The 12,714-nt window shown below is 43.3% G+C and overlaps 1 protein-coding gene across 1 annotated transcript; it reads right to left on the bottom strand.

Moving 5' to 3' along the window:
• Positions 1–8,028: 8,028 nt before the first annotated feature.
• Positions 8,029–10,917, bottom strand: LOC134067681 (protein NLRC3-like). Its single transcript, XM_062523442.1, has 4 exons — positions 10,886–10,917; positions 10,337–10,426; positions 10,102–10,185; positions 8,029–9,805 (listed from the first exon to the last, which is right to left on the bottom strand). Exons 1-4 carry the CDS (start codon positions 10,915–10,917, stop codon positions 8,029–8,031), a joined length of 1,983 nt encoding a protein of 660 aa, XP_062379426.1.
• Between the last annotated feature and the right edge of the window lie 1,797 nt (positions 10,918–12,714).

Raw genomic sequence — 12,714 nt, 5'->3', positions numbered from 1 at the left:
CTAAAGGAGCAGTAGAATACTATAGATAAGGTATGCATGAATGTACTGAGGATTGGTACTGTGATCCAGTCTGAGGTGTGTGTCAAGTTGGTAGTGCAAATAAGTCCAACAGTGCAACAGTGCAAGATTAAATTCTAGTGACCAGTAATAAATGTACAGTACAAAATGTAAGCATAGTAATAATAATAACAGTACTAATATAAATATGGACAATTAAAATAAACTTAACATAGTAATAATATAAGAGTTAGACATGAGGGTAGACATGTAAGCCATGCCATGTAAGTGTATAAGAGGGTGGAGGTGCAGATATACTATGCATAGAAGTCCAACTCTCCTTTTCCCTTCAGTGAAGCATTGTACAGTTGTATGGCCCTGGGTACAAATGACTTTCTCAGTCTGTCTGTTGTGCATGTCATGGAGCGTAGTCTCCAGCTGATCAAGCTCTTCTGCTGTATGATAGTGCTGTAGAGTGGATGACAGTCATTGTCCAGGATGCTGTGTAGCTTGTTCAGGGTCCTTTTGTCTGATACTGAAGTGATGCACTCCAGATCAGCTCCCACAACAGAGCCAGCCTTCCTTACCAGCCTGTCTAGTCGCCCAGCATCCCTCTTCCTAGTGCTTCCTCCCCAGCATGCCACAGCATAGAAGAGGACGCTGGCAACAACAGACTGGTAAAACATCCAGAGGAGCTTGCTGCAGACATTGAAGGAGCGCAGCCTCCTCAGGAAGTACAGCCTGCTCTGCCCTTTCTTGTATAAACTACTCCACTTAAATGCATTGGCGTCAATACAGGCAAAGATCTATCGAACATTACAGATGGTACGGGTTGAGAATGCTCCTTTCTTTCCCACACATCGGGAATCCCGAAGCATCGGGACTTTGCAACCGCAAGGGGGCAACATAAGACCGCCCTAATAAAACGAAGGTTCGGCTCATACCGGAAAACACGGAAAAACCCGAAGACACCGCGCTGGTGACAAGCGGAGAAAAGAGACATCACGCTCGGCATGTCAGATTGCAGTTTCAGAGTTTTCAAATGTTTTACAGCCTACCTCACAGCTGGCTCTCTCACTCGACGTAGCCTATAACTCAGTCAGTCCAGCAGAGATGCCAGAGCAACGTTTTGGTCAACGTTTTCCGTCTCATTTAATCATTAAAATGAAGGTGATGACTGGCGAAATCATAATCAAACGACGTTTCAATAAACCATTGTTGAAATTAATGAAAATGGTTTTAGAAGCCTTCAATTCAACCTGAAAGACTCGATAGGCAACCTTAGATTAATTCATTAATTCATTACGGTTACAAGACCGCATTTCCGTGAATAGACTATTGTCAAGGCGAAGACGAAAGAGATGGACAAGATGGACATTTAGGCTACATTTATGCTAGGAATACTTAGAAATGTGTAGGCCTATAGGCTATTTTAAAACGGAGGCATGTTCATTTTAACCGGCGACGCTGGGTAGCTTACCCAGCACTTTATCACAGATTTTGTCCCCACCACTTTTGACAACTGAAAATAAAATGTATTTAACAGAAATATCTTTAATAGGCCTACATGCCCATCATGTCACTTTACTTATAACCGTAGGCTACATGCATGGAGAAGATCGCGCATTTTGTAACATTGTAACAATGGATGGTCAGATATGCGATAGGGCATTCATTGTAACCATCGACTAGTAGGCCTAGCTCCGCAAAAGAAGTTTCTAGCAACTTAGAATATATGGATCTCGTTATGCATGTTCATGTTGATTCAGAGATAGACATAGACTACCGTGGGCTACTGTGCGTCAATATATAACAGCATTTTATCATGTGGTGAATTAATGACTAACGTCAGTTTAACATGTCAGAACTTTTGATCGGCGTTTCAAGTGCATGCCGCGAATAAATTAATTCGACTGACTGAATCCTTTATATTTCTTGGCTAAGTGCGAAGATATTGACACTCAAACTGTGGCGTAACTGGTTGAGGCATCTTAATCACACGTCAGCGACCGGGGTTCAAAACTTACTCTACAAACCTCTCCGGAACCCATTAAGACAAGAGGCATTATTTTATTAAAAAGTTTTGCGATTTTTTTATTATTGCGATGTCTGCTGAAAAGAAAAGTTAATATGTGAATTCGTGGTTCAGCGCGCACACACACACACACACACACACACACACACACACACACACACACACACACATTTTTACATTTACATAATAGGGCTCGGGCACACGCCTTGCATTCTAGGAATATCGCCGCCATTTGGTAGCGCACTGAACGTAATATCCATTCAAGAAGCAGAAATATAGTAGCGATTTATTCTTTTCCTGTTGCGATCGTGGGTTGCACTGTTACACCCCACTACACAGCAACATACGACCAAGAAGGCAAAAACTAAGTAACAGGAACACACTAAAAGGCGGGAGTAAATCCATAGTAATCCATAGTAAACTAAGGAGTGAAGCTGCCAATGTGGCTGAGCCCGCGAAGTTTTGATGTCATGATCCCGAGCCCTAGTGTCAGGAAGTGTCTGTCGAGAGAGAGGGGGGAGGGAGGCAATCGTCCTCAATGCCGCATATAGGTAGGCTATAATGTCTAGTGAACTGGTTAGACAAGTGTGGGGGAGGGGGAATGATCGCACAAGACAATTGGTCTTCATGAAATGGGTAGTCTCACAGACGTTTGTCGATGTTTAAACGTAGCCTACTACATCACTTGCGAAATCGGACGTGGCACATAGAATTATTAGGCTACTGGATTTAATATAGCAAGTCCATAGACTTTGTTCATCCTATATTAGCCTATATTAAAATGTAATGTGCTGCGGGGAAGCATTGGGGAAGTCAGTTTAAGTTGTCCTGTAACAATTTGCCTCTTATTATAATCAAGAGTATCCAGCCACTACGCACATAATAGCCTAGGTTACGGGCGGATGCGAGCAACCCCATGCAAAAGAAGGCCTTAAGTTAACGGACTGAGGGCCTGTTTACATGTCAAACATGCATTAAATCTAAGAAACGAAAAACACAAATATCATGTATTGTGTCGTAAACAGTTAATGACTTCGTGGCCACTATGCGCAACTGCATCGCACAGTGAGCTGAAGGATAGGAGGACCGACACTTATTAACACAAAGCTTTGTAAAGCACTAACAACCACCCCTCAAAGTTCATTGTCCATAAGTCCAAACAATAAGTATAAAAATCCGACAATCCAAAACTATAACGAGATCTCCCAGAAACAAAAAACAAGTTTGTTGAGTAGCCTAGTCCTTCCAACAATCTCAGCTTTTGCGTTTGTTAGATAAAAGGCATCCTGTCCTGCTGTATTCCAATGAGAAAAAATCATCCACAAGGTAGTCTAAGGGTCACGGTAATGCAGCATGCAGGAATCTATATACGCACAAAACGAATGAATGGGTTATATCGGCCAAAACGAATGAATGGGTTGGGAGAGTCGTCTGGCTGTGTCAGCAGACTGCAGTCGGTCTCGAGGGGTTAAATAGTGCACATACTTGAATTTTAATCTGAAGAAGACCACACGGTCGAAACGTCATTCCTTTGTGATAAAGAAAATAAAATCAAATCAAAAAAGAAGGATTTCAAGTATGCGAACCTTTTTCCATTTTTTTATGATTTAGCCTACTCTTGTTCTGCACCTTGACCGGGTATGTGCACAAACTTTTTTACTACACTTGAATTTTAAACCAACTCTTCTCTAGCCTATATCCTATAGCCATACTTTAATAATCAGATGTTATGCTCATTTTTGTAGGCTAGGCCTACACCTCACCGGCAAGCACGCACGCAAATGCTGCTTTTGCACATCTACAATATTGGCCAGGCTATATAGAATAGGCTTTTAGGACTGTATTTTGCCTTCGTGCAACTTTAGTTGTGCTCAATCTAGATTATTGTCAGTAAGGATAGGTCATATTACCAAATGGCGAACCTCGAAAATTATTTAGGATATAGAGCCGTGTCCATTACGCATGCAGTTTTTTTCAACCTATTGTTTTATTTGAGTGTTTTTGTCTACCATGGCAAACATAGTTGAAACGTTCGCTCTAAACTTATGTATTTCCAATCGGCTTTCACAATCAGCTACAGCTGCGCGGCGCGGCGCAGATGATCTCCATGAAAACTTGCAATGTCTTTACAGAACTGCTTTCACTTCCCCGAGTCGCGAACGCAACATGCACAACAACCGATATTTAGCAAACACATGTATTTCCAGCTCTCAAAACCGATGAGGTCCAGATCTCAGTGGCCTCATAGCTGCCTACAGCCATGCATAGTAAGCCTAATGATAATAGTTATGACATTAATAGCCTATTAATGACCTCATGTCGGAATGGCACGTTGTTTGAAAAAAAAAAGTTAAATAGGCCTAGGCCTACCGCCGAGTAGGGATATGTCGGAATGAACAGCGGATACCAGCTGGGTTGTAAAACATTAGAAAACTCTGCAACTGCAATCTGACATGCCGAGCGTCTGTTCAATACGGAAGAAGACTTTAACGTATTACTTAGCCGAAACGTGAAGAAAAAATACGAGGACTGACCATCTCGTTTCTTCACGTTTCCCCCAATAACAAATTTGCCAAATACAATTCGGGAGAAGCAGCGGACAGGAGCGCCACCACAAGCAAGCACTTCTAGCCCAAATTAACATGGCAACGTTGCCTATGACTAAGTGTCTAAGTAGGCTAGTCCTACTAATATCACATTTGATTGGTAGCATGTTTGTAGCGCGCCAGTTTACCCATCCCCTACATCAAAACAGCTTAGAATCAATCAAAGAATCAGCTGTGTCGGCGTTAGGCTGTAGGCGATTTTCTATAACCATTTCAACTGTCAATTTCAACAATGGTTTATTGAAACGTCGTTTGATTAATTTCGCCAGTCATCACCTTCATTTTAATGATTAAATGAGATTAAGGAGTCGACTATTGACGGATATGCGGTCTTCATCATTAAATGCAGCTGAAATGCGGGATGAAACTTTCTGCCACCTGGTGGTTGTTCGGATACATTGCCTTAGCCTCGAAAAAAATCGGCTTGACAGCCTGCGGGATCTCTTCGGGAGTCCCGCGGGAGAAGGTGCATTCTCAACCCGTACCCACTGTAAATCACCATAAATCGTCAAAATCTCAAGCGATTTCGTAGTGTTTTGGTTTGTTTCAACTGACAAACGTGTATTTACGTCGAGTCCAGAGAAAAACTAAGCTTTTTAAAATGACGAAGATAAACTTACCCGTCTAGCCCCATTGACTCCCATTCATGCTGCGCTAGCTCACCATGCTAGCTCACGGCCGCTGCTAAACGAACTCTGAGTGAACTCAACCAGGTTTCTGGTTGAGGCTGCTGCTTGTCTCTTTGACTCAGGTTGTAATCTCACCAGAAGTTGCTGTTGTTAGATGGTAAGTTGTTTGAACATTTACTTCTGTGCTTTAACACGGTCTGATACTACATAGGCCATACTTTTATAATCATGTGGCGATGCGTTTGGCGAATGATGTAGTTTACTAATTCACAAATGGAAAAGCCACTATAACGGTGATTTTCTGACGTTTCAACTGAGAAACGGAGTTTGACATCATTGTGAGAAGTCGCCGAATTTGTTGCTAGTCAATAGATACGATTTTAATCTCTCGGGATGCCCAAAAGTAGCTAAATATGTAACACTGGACAACACGGGTGAACTAGTTTAGAGCTTCAGAATCCCCGCTCCAAGATGGCGCCGGTGTTGACGTATGCTTAGAAGCTCAAGGCGACATCTAGTCAATATATATATCTATGGTTCACCACGAGGTGCTAGCTTGCTAGTCTGGTTATAACCTAGCTCGGTAGTCTAACTAAGGTATTACACTGTATAAGCTGCAAACTGAATCATTTGTGTTTCCATTTCGTTTTACTAGCTGGAGCTCTGTATTGCCAATGTTTATGACTGTGAAACACTTTGTGCTATCAGGTACAGTTTTCTACTTGTTCTAATTCATACTGGTACTTCATGTCTTTTGTAAATAGGCTACTGTTAACCAGTCGGCAGTAGCCTTGTCTCATGCTGGAGCTCTGTATTGCCAATGTTTTATGACTGTGAAACACTTCTGTGCTATCAGAATAAACGGCTGTGATAGCCAGAGAGAGAGAACGCCTTCTCATCATTAACACAACGCAAGAGAGAGTACACATCCGCTACACACACACTGCTGAAAGATTTAAAATCAGCAAACAGCTGACTGTATGCTGAGCACAGCTGTCAGATCATCATCATACTGTTCACATATAAACACTGGTCCTTGTGGTCTATCTAGCACACTGTTCTTTCAAATGTGGCAATTAAATCGCCAAACATATCAGCATTTATTTATTAATTTGGTAACATATTGGGAAAAACATAGCCTATCCTGCTTTATCTACAGCCAGGATAAATTAGCTAGACCTTGGCTTGCTCAAATAGCCTAAACATTGACAACGTATTTCGTTAAAGCATGTAGGCTATATTATACCCACCCTAAGGTTTAAGAAACATAACAACGTTGTCCAATTTTAGTTTAATGCATTTTTCTGAATTGGAGAGGTCTCCTTATGAGGGTAGGCTCTGCATTTTAAATGGCTAATCGCTAATCGCGATTAGCATCGTTGGTTTAAACTTTGCAGAGCTGTTTTGTTGTTATCACAAAAATACTGATTGTAACAGTTTGGAACCTGGCAGACGTGAAGGCAGTGAAGGGTATAATGCATAGTCCAAGCGGAATGAGTGGAGAGTTGATATTGTGTCACATCGAGCTAGCAAGTCTAGCTAGCCACAAACAACTGTGCATACCAGACTGTATAGAACAGGTGCATTCTGCATAGGCAACACTTTTTTACGGTCAGTGAGTAGCACCGAGTGAAAATCAATGTTTGCTTTATATCTAGTGACAGTGGTGATGTCGTTAGTTTGGATGAGTAGAGTAAACTTAGTCAGAAGATCTAGAAATATCAAACGGAGGAGCAGTGAACTTGACAGAGAGCTGCACCGTTGTTTTGAGAATGACACTGACAGTAGTGTCACGAGACTTCGACGCCTATGTTGTTGTACGTCACTGTTCAACTTCACACCCAGTTGTACATATTTACGCCTACACCGAGGCGGCTTTGGAATATCGCGCCTCTTGTTCTAGCCGGCTAATGGCCGGTTAAACCTAGCCGCGGATGAGCCGGCGTTCAGTCAGGAAAGGGCTACTCTCTCACACACACACTCCTTCCTTCATCCCTCCCTCCTGGACTCTCATCCCCCGACCAACCACACACACACACACACACACACACACACACACACACACACACCGACCCACACCCACACATACTCTCACCCCCCCTGCCCACCCCACACACATTTTACTCCTTCCACCCCTCCCTCACTCTCACCCCCCCAACCAAGACACACACACACACACTCCTCCATTCATCCCTCCCTCCCAAACTCTCATCCTCCCTCTACTCCAGCACTCTGAGATTTGAAGAGTGTGATGTCTTCATGCGAGGCCAAGTACAGATTCGCTAAGTCAGTGAAGGAGGCTAAACAGCGTTATGCAGAGAAGCTACAGCAACAGCTGTCTCAGGCCTCTGTCTGGAACGGCCTGAAGAAAATCACCAACTACAGACCCAAGCCTCCACGACGCCTGACAGTCTCCCCCTTGCCAACGAGCTCAACGAGTTCTACTGCAGATTCGAGGTAGAGTCCCCCCCCCCAGACACACACAGGATATTACTGTACATCTTAACATATTTAGCTAGCCAGCTAACAATACACACCTTACTGTTCACCTACAATTTGCCTCCTTCTTTTGTGTACATTCCACCACAACACCGCTAAATAGCCGTCTCACATACACACACACACACACACGCACACACACACACACACACACACACACACACACACACACACACAGCATGTTACATCTTAGCAGGGCCTTTATTCACAATCTGAATCTCCACACACACACACACACACACACACACACACACACTGTTACTTACTTAGCAGATGAGGATGTTGTGACCGCTGGCAGCAGCTTCTGAAGAACTTCATCTGGACTGAGCAGTTCAGTCTGATCTTCCTCTGGTGTCATTATGTACTTCTGCAGGTCAAATTCAGCCAGTAGCTCTTCTGACATCTTTAACACAAATGTCGTAGTCTCCCACTCTCCTGGTGAGAGCATGAGCAAGAACAAAGTATCTGGGCTGCTTTTCTCCTCCACTACAGCATGGTGATTCAGCTCATTCAGACAGTAGAACAGGTTGATCCTTCTGTCTGAGCTACTCTGATCTCTGATCTTCTGTTTCACATACTGGACTGTTTGCTCTGTGCTATATGATTGGCTACTGCTCTGTGGCAGTAGGTGCTTTAATAGATTCTGATTGGACTCCAGTGTGAGGCCCAGAAGGAAGCGGAGGAAAAGGTCCAGGTGTCCATTCTCACTCTGTAAGGCCAGGTCCACTGCAGTCTTTTGTAGGTCATGAAGTGTTGCAGCTGTGAACAGAGCAGATAGCTGAGAGCTCTGCTGTTGGTCAGGCATGTTTCTCTGTCTGTTGCTGAAGCAGAGGAACACATACAGAGCTGCAAGAAGCTCCTGGATGCTCAGATGCACAAAGCTGAACACCTTCCCAGACTCCTCTCTGAAGATCTGAGTACACACTCCTGAGTACACTGATGCTTCTGTGACATCAATGCCACACTCTCTCAGGTCTTCCTCATAGAAGATCAGATTGCCTTTCTCTAGCTGTTGGAAAGCCAATTTCCCCAGTTTGGAAATCACCTCTTCATCTGTCTCTTTTCTCTCGGTGTACTTGACGTTTTTTATGTCAGTCTGAATGACCAGGAAGTGCGTGTACATTTGAGTCAGAGTCCTTGGCATTTCTACTTTGTCTGATTCTTTTGAAGTTTTCTCTACAACAGTAGCTGAAATCCAGCAGAAGACTGGAATGTGGCACATGATGTAGAGGCTCCTGGATGACTTCAGGTGTGTGATGGTTTTGCTGGCCAGGTTCCCATCACTGATTCTCTTCTCGAAGTACTCCTCTTTCTGTGGGTCATTGAATCCTCTTATTTCTGTCACCTGGTCCACACACTTAGCAGGGATCTGATTGGCTGCTGCTGGTCGGGTGGTGATCCAGAGGAGAGCAGAAGGAAGCAGATTCCCCTTGATGAGGTTTGTCAGCAGCACGTCCACTGAGGCTGGCTCTGTCACATCACAACAGGTCGGGTTGGAGCGGAAATCTAGAGGAAGTCGACACTCATCCAGACCGTCAAAGATGAACATGACTCTCTGCTCTGAACTGGAGAAGACTCTGGGATCTTTGATTTCTGGGAAAAAGTGCTGAATAAGACCCACCAGACTGAATTTCTTTTCCTTCATCAAGTTCAGCTCCCGTAAAGGAAGAGGAAATATGAAGTCAACATCCTGATTGGCTGTTCCTTCAGCCCAATCCAGAATGAACTTCTGCACTGAGACCGTTTTCCCAATGCCAGCCACTCCCTTTGTCAGCACTGTTCTGATGGGTTTGGATTGTCCAGATAAGGGTTTAAAGATGTCACTGCATTTGATTGGTGTCTCTCGTGCTGCTTCTCTCCAGGATGACCTCTCTATCTGTTTGACCTCATGTTCATCATTGATCTCTCCTTCTCCCCCCTCTGTGATGTAGAGGTCTGTGTAGATCTCATGGAGGAGTCTGGTGTCTTCCTGCTTTTGGATTCCCTCAATCAGACACTTAAACTTCTTCTGCAGGTGGGATTTGTGGATCTGCTGATATCTGTGTGTGAAAACAAGATTAAAGATCATTTAAAAACACACATGTACTGCACTTCCATGAGCCAGTGTGGTGTGATGTGGTTAGAGTAGACACACTCTCTCACACTCACTCTCTCTCTCTCACACACAAACACACACACACACACAGTCACACTCTCTCTCACACACACACACACACACACACACACACACACACAGACACACACACACACACACACACACGCACACACACACATACACACACACATAGTCACAATCTCTCTCTCTCACACACACACACACACACACACTCCTCACCTGGTAGCTCCATGACTGGTGTGTTGTTCCTCAGAGAGACTAGTGTTAGAGGCAGCACCCCCCTCATCAGGAGCAGATCTTACTCTAGAGAACAAGCAGAGAACAACCTCCATCACCACCTCAACTCATTACATTACTCATCACACACACACACACACACACACACACACACACACACACACACACACACACACACACACACATACACACACACACACACACACACACTCCTCACCTGGTAGCTCCATGACTGGTGTGTTGTTCCTCAGACTCAGAGAGACTAGTGTTAGAGGCAGCACCCCCCTCCTCAGGAGCAGATCTTACTCTACAGAACAAGCAGAGAACAACCTCCATCACCACCTTAACTCATTACACTATTCATCACACACACACACACACACACACACACACACACACACACACAGACACACACACACACACACACACACAAACACGTAATGGGGGGTTGCTGAACTCACTTCTGGCAGAATTATTTCCTAATTGGTTAATTAACAGAAACAGTATTTTAACGTTTCCAGTTTTCAATTCAACCCTAAAATGTATGTCTCTGAACCAGGTAAAACAAACAAACAAAAAAGCTTAGAAAATCACTCAACGAGTGCAAACCTACACCAAGCGAAAACAACCGCCTCCTGGATCCAGACGGTGATACGGATCACTCCCAAAATGTAACTGTTTCTTACTTGGGTCATTTCAGAATTTCATCGATATCCATCCATTACTTTTTGAGTTAACCCTTATAGGGTCTTCGTTTTTTGGTTACACAGGGGGTCCTGCTGGGTCTGGTAGACCCATGGCAATTTGGGGTCTTTAATTCAACATATTGAAACCTTTTTTTGTTAAAATACTCAGCAGCTGTTTACTTCAACCCATTTGCAAGTCATATAAACAACATTTGTTACATTTGTTGCCTTTACCTTTGTTAAATCACATGGTTATGCACAGAAGTGCTACTCGTTCTTGTTGCACAAATGCAACAAACTAAGGAAATGCATCATAAAACAGCCATAACTGGACAATGATCAACTAATGTACAAATGAAGGATGTTTTTCCAGAACCTGCTTTACTCTCTCTCTCCCTCTCTCTCTTTCTCTCTCTCCCTCACTCACTCACTCTCTCTCTCTCTCTCTCTCTCTCTCTCTCTCTCTCTCTCTCTCTCTCTCACACACACACACACACACACACAAACACAGGCCCAGAAACCTACATTATAAGGGCAAATGAGGTAACACAGGACCTATGATTTCCACACATTATAGCCCCGGGTCCAGTAGACCCGCGAAGACCCTGTATGTAATAGAAATGTGCAGGGGGGGTTCTTTTTTCTTTTTCTGAATTATGTTCCTCACTCAAAATGAGCCAAGGCCAATGAATCTCAGTTTGAAAAAATAATTATTTGTATCACTTTTCTTAAGATGAAAACTGAAAACGGGTCCCACAGATCCAAAGACCTTATAAGGGTTAAGCTGCGAATAAACTAACAAACAGACAGACAAACAAACCCCGATGTAAACACAACCTCCTTGGTGGAGGTAATAAACTGATATGGTTTATAAGGTTGCATGTTAGCTACAGGACATACCAACAAGCAGGCTGATCATTAGGGCTTTATATTATATTAGTTCTAATTATGACCACGGCGCAGCGAAGCAGCAGTCATATGAGTCAGATTTGTTTGTCTTTTGTTATTCGCGTGAGCAATTTTTTGTCAAGGAGTCCCATTATGGCAGTCATAATAATGCTCACAATTATTCTAGATGAAATTTCTGTTCCGGAACAAAAACAGGTTTTGTTTCTGTTCCTTGAAAGCATCAAAAGTTTCTGGTTTTGGTTTTCATTCTGTGAACCTGTTCAGAGCCTTGGTCTGCACTGGATATCAAGAAGACACAGTAGATGTGTCATGATGTAAGTGTTGTGTGTAATAGTCACAAGCCCCACAGTAGATGTGTCATGATGTTAGTGTTGTGTGTACTAGTCACAAGTCCCACAGTAGATGTGTCATGATGTTAGTGTTGTGTAATAGTCACAAGCCCCACAGTAGATGTGTCCTGATGTAAGTGTGTAATAGTCACAAGTCCCACAGTAGATGTGTCATGATGTTAGTGTTGTGTGTAATAGTCACAAGTCCCACAGTAGATGTGTCATGATGTTAGTGTTGTGTGTAATAGTCACAAGCCCCACAGTAGATGTGTCATGATGTTAGTGTTGTGTGTAATAGTCACAAGCCCCACAGTAGATGTGTCATGATGTTAGTGTGGTGTAATAGTCACAAGTCCCACAGTAGATGTGTCATGATGTTAGTGTTGTGTGTAATAGTCACAAGCCCCACAGTAGATGTGTCATGATGTAAGTGTGTAATAGTCACATGCCCCACAGTAGATATGTCATGATGTTAGTGTTGTGTGTAATAGTCACAAGTCCCACAGTAGATGTGTCATGATGTTAGTGTTGTGTATAACAGTCACAAGTCCCGAGTAGATGTGTAACGATGTAAGTGTGTAATAGTCACAAGTCCCACAGTAGATGTGTCATGATGTTAGTGTTGTGTGTAATAGTCACAAGCCCCACAGTAGATGTGTCATGATGTAAGT

This window comes from Sardina pilchardus, chromosome 1, assembly GCF_963854185.1.
Source record: "Sardina pilchardus chromosome 1, fSarPil1.1, whole genome shotgun sequence".
In the NCBI taxonomy this organism is placed as follows: Eukaryota; Metazoa; Chordata; class Actinopteri; order Clupeiformes; family Clupeidae; genus Sardina; species Sardina pilchardus.
The sequence above is the reverse complement of the archived record's forward strand: the minus strand, read 5'-3'. Positions and strand labels throughout refer to the sequence as shown.

Bases quoted from the DNA above. Each gene is read 5' to 3' on its own strand.
- LOC134067681 (XM_062523442.1), bottom strand. From the start codon at position 10,917: ATGGGTCTACCAGACCCAGCAGGACCCCCTGT. The intron at 10,427-10,885 runs GTAACCAAAAAA...CTTGTTCTGTAG, and splicing joins GACCCAGCAGGACCCCCTGT to AGTAAGATCTGCTCCTGAGG. The intron at 10,186-10,336 runs GTGAGGAGTGTG...CTTGTTCTCTAG, and splicing joins ACCAGTCATGGAGCTACCAG to AGTAAGATCTGCTCCTGATG.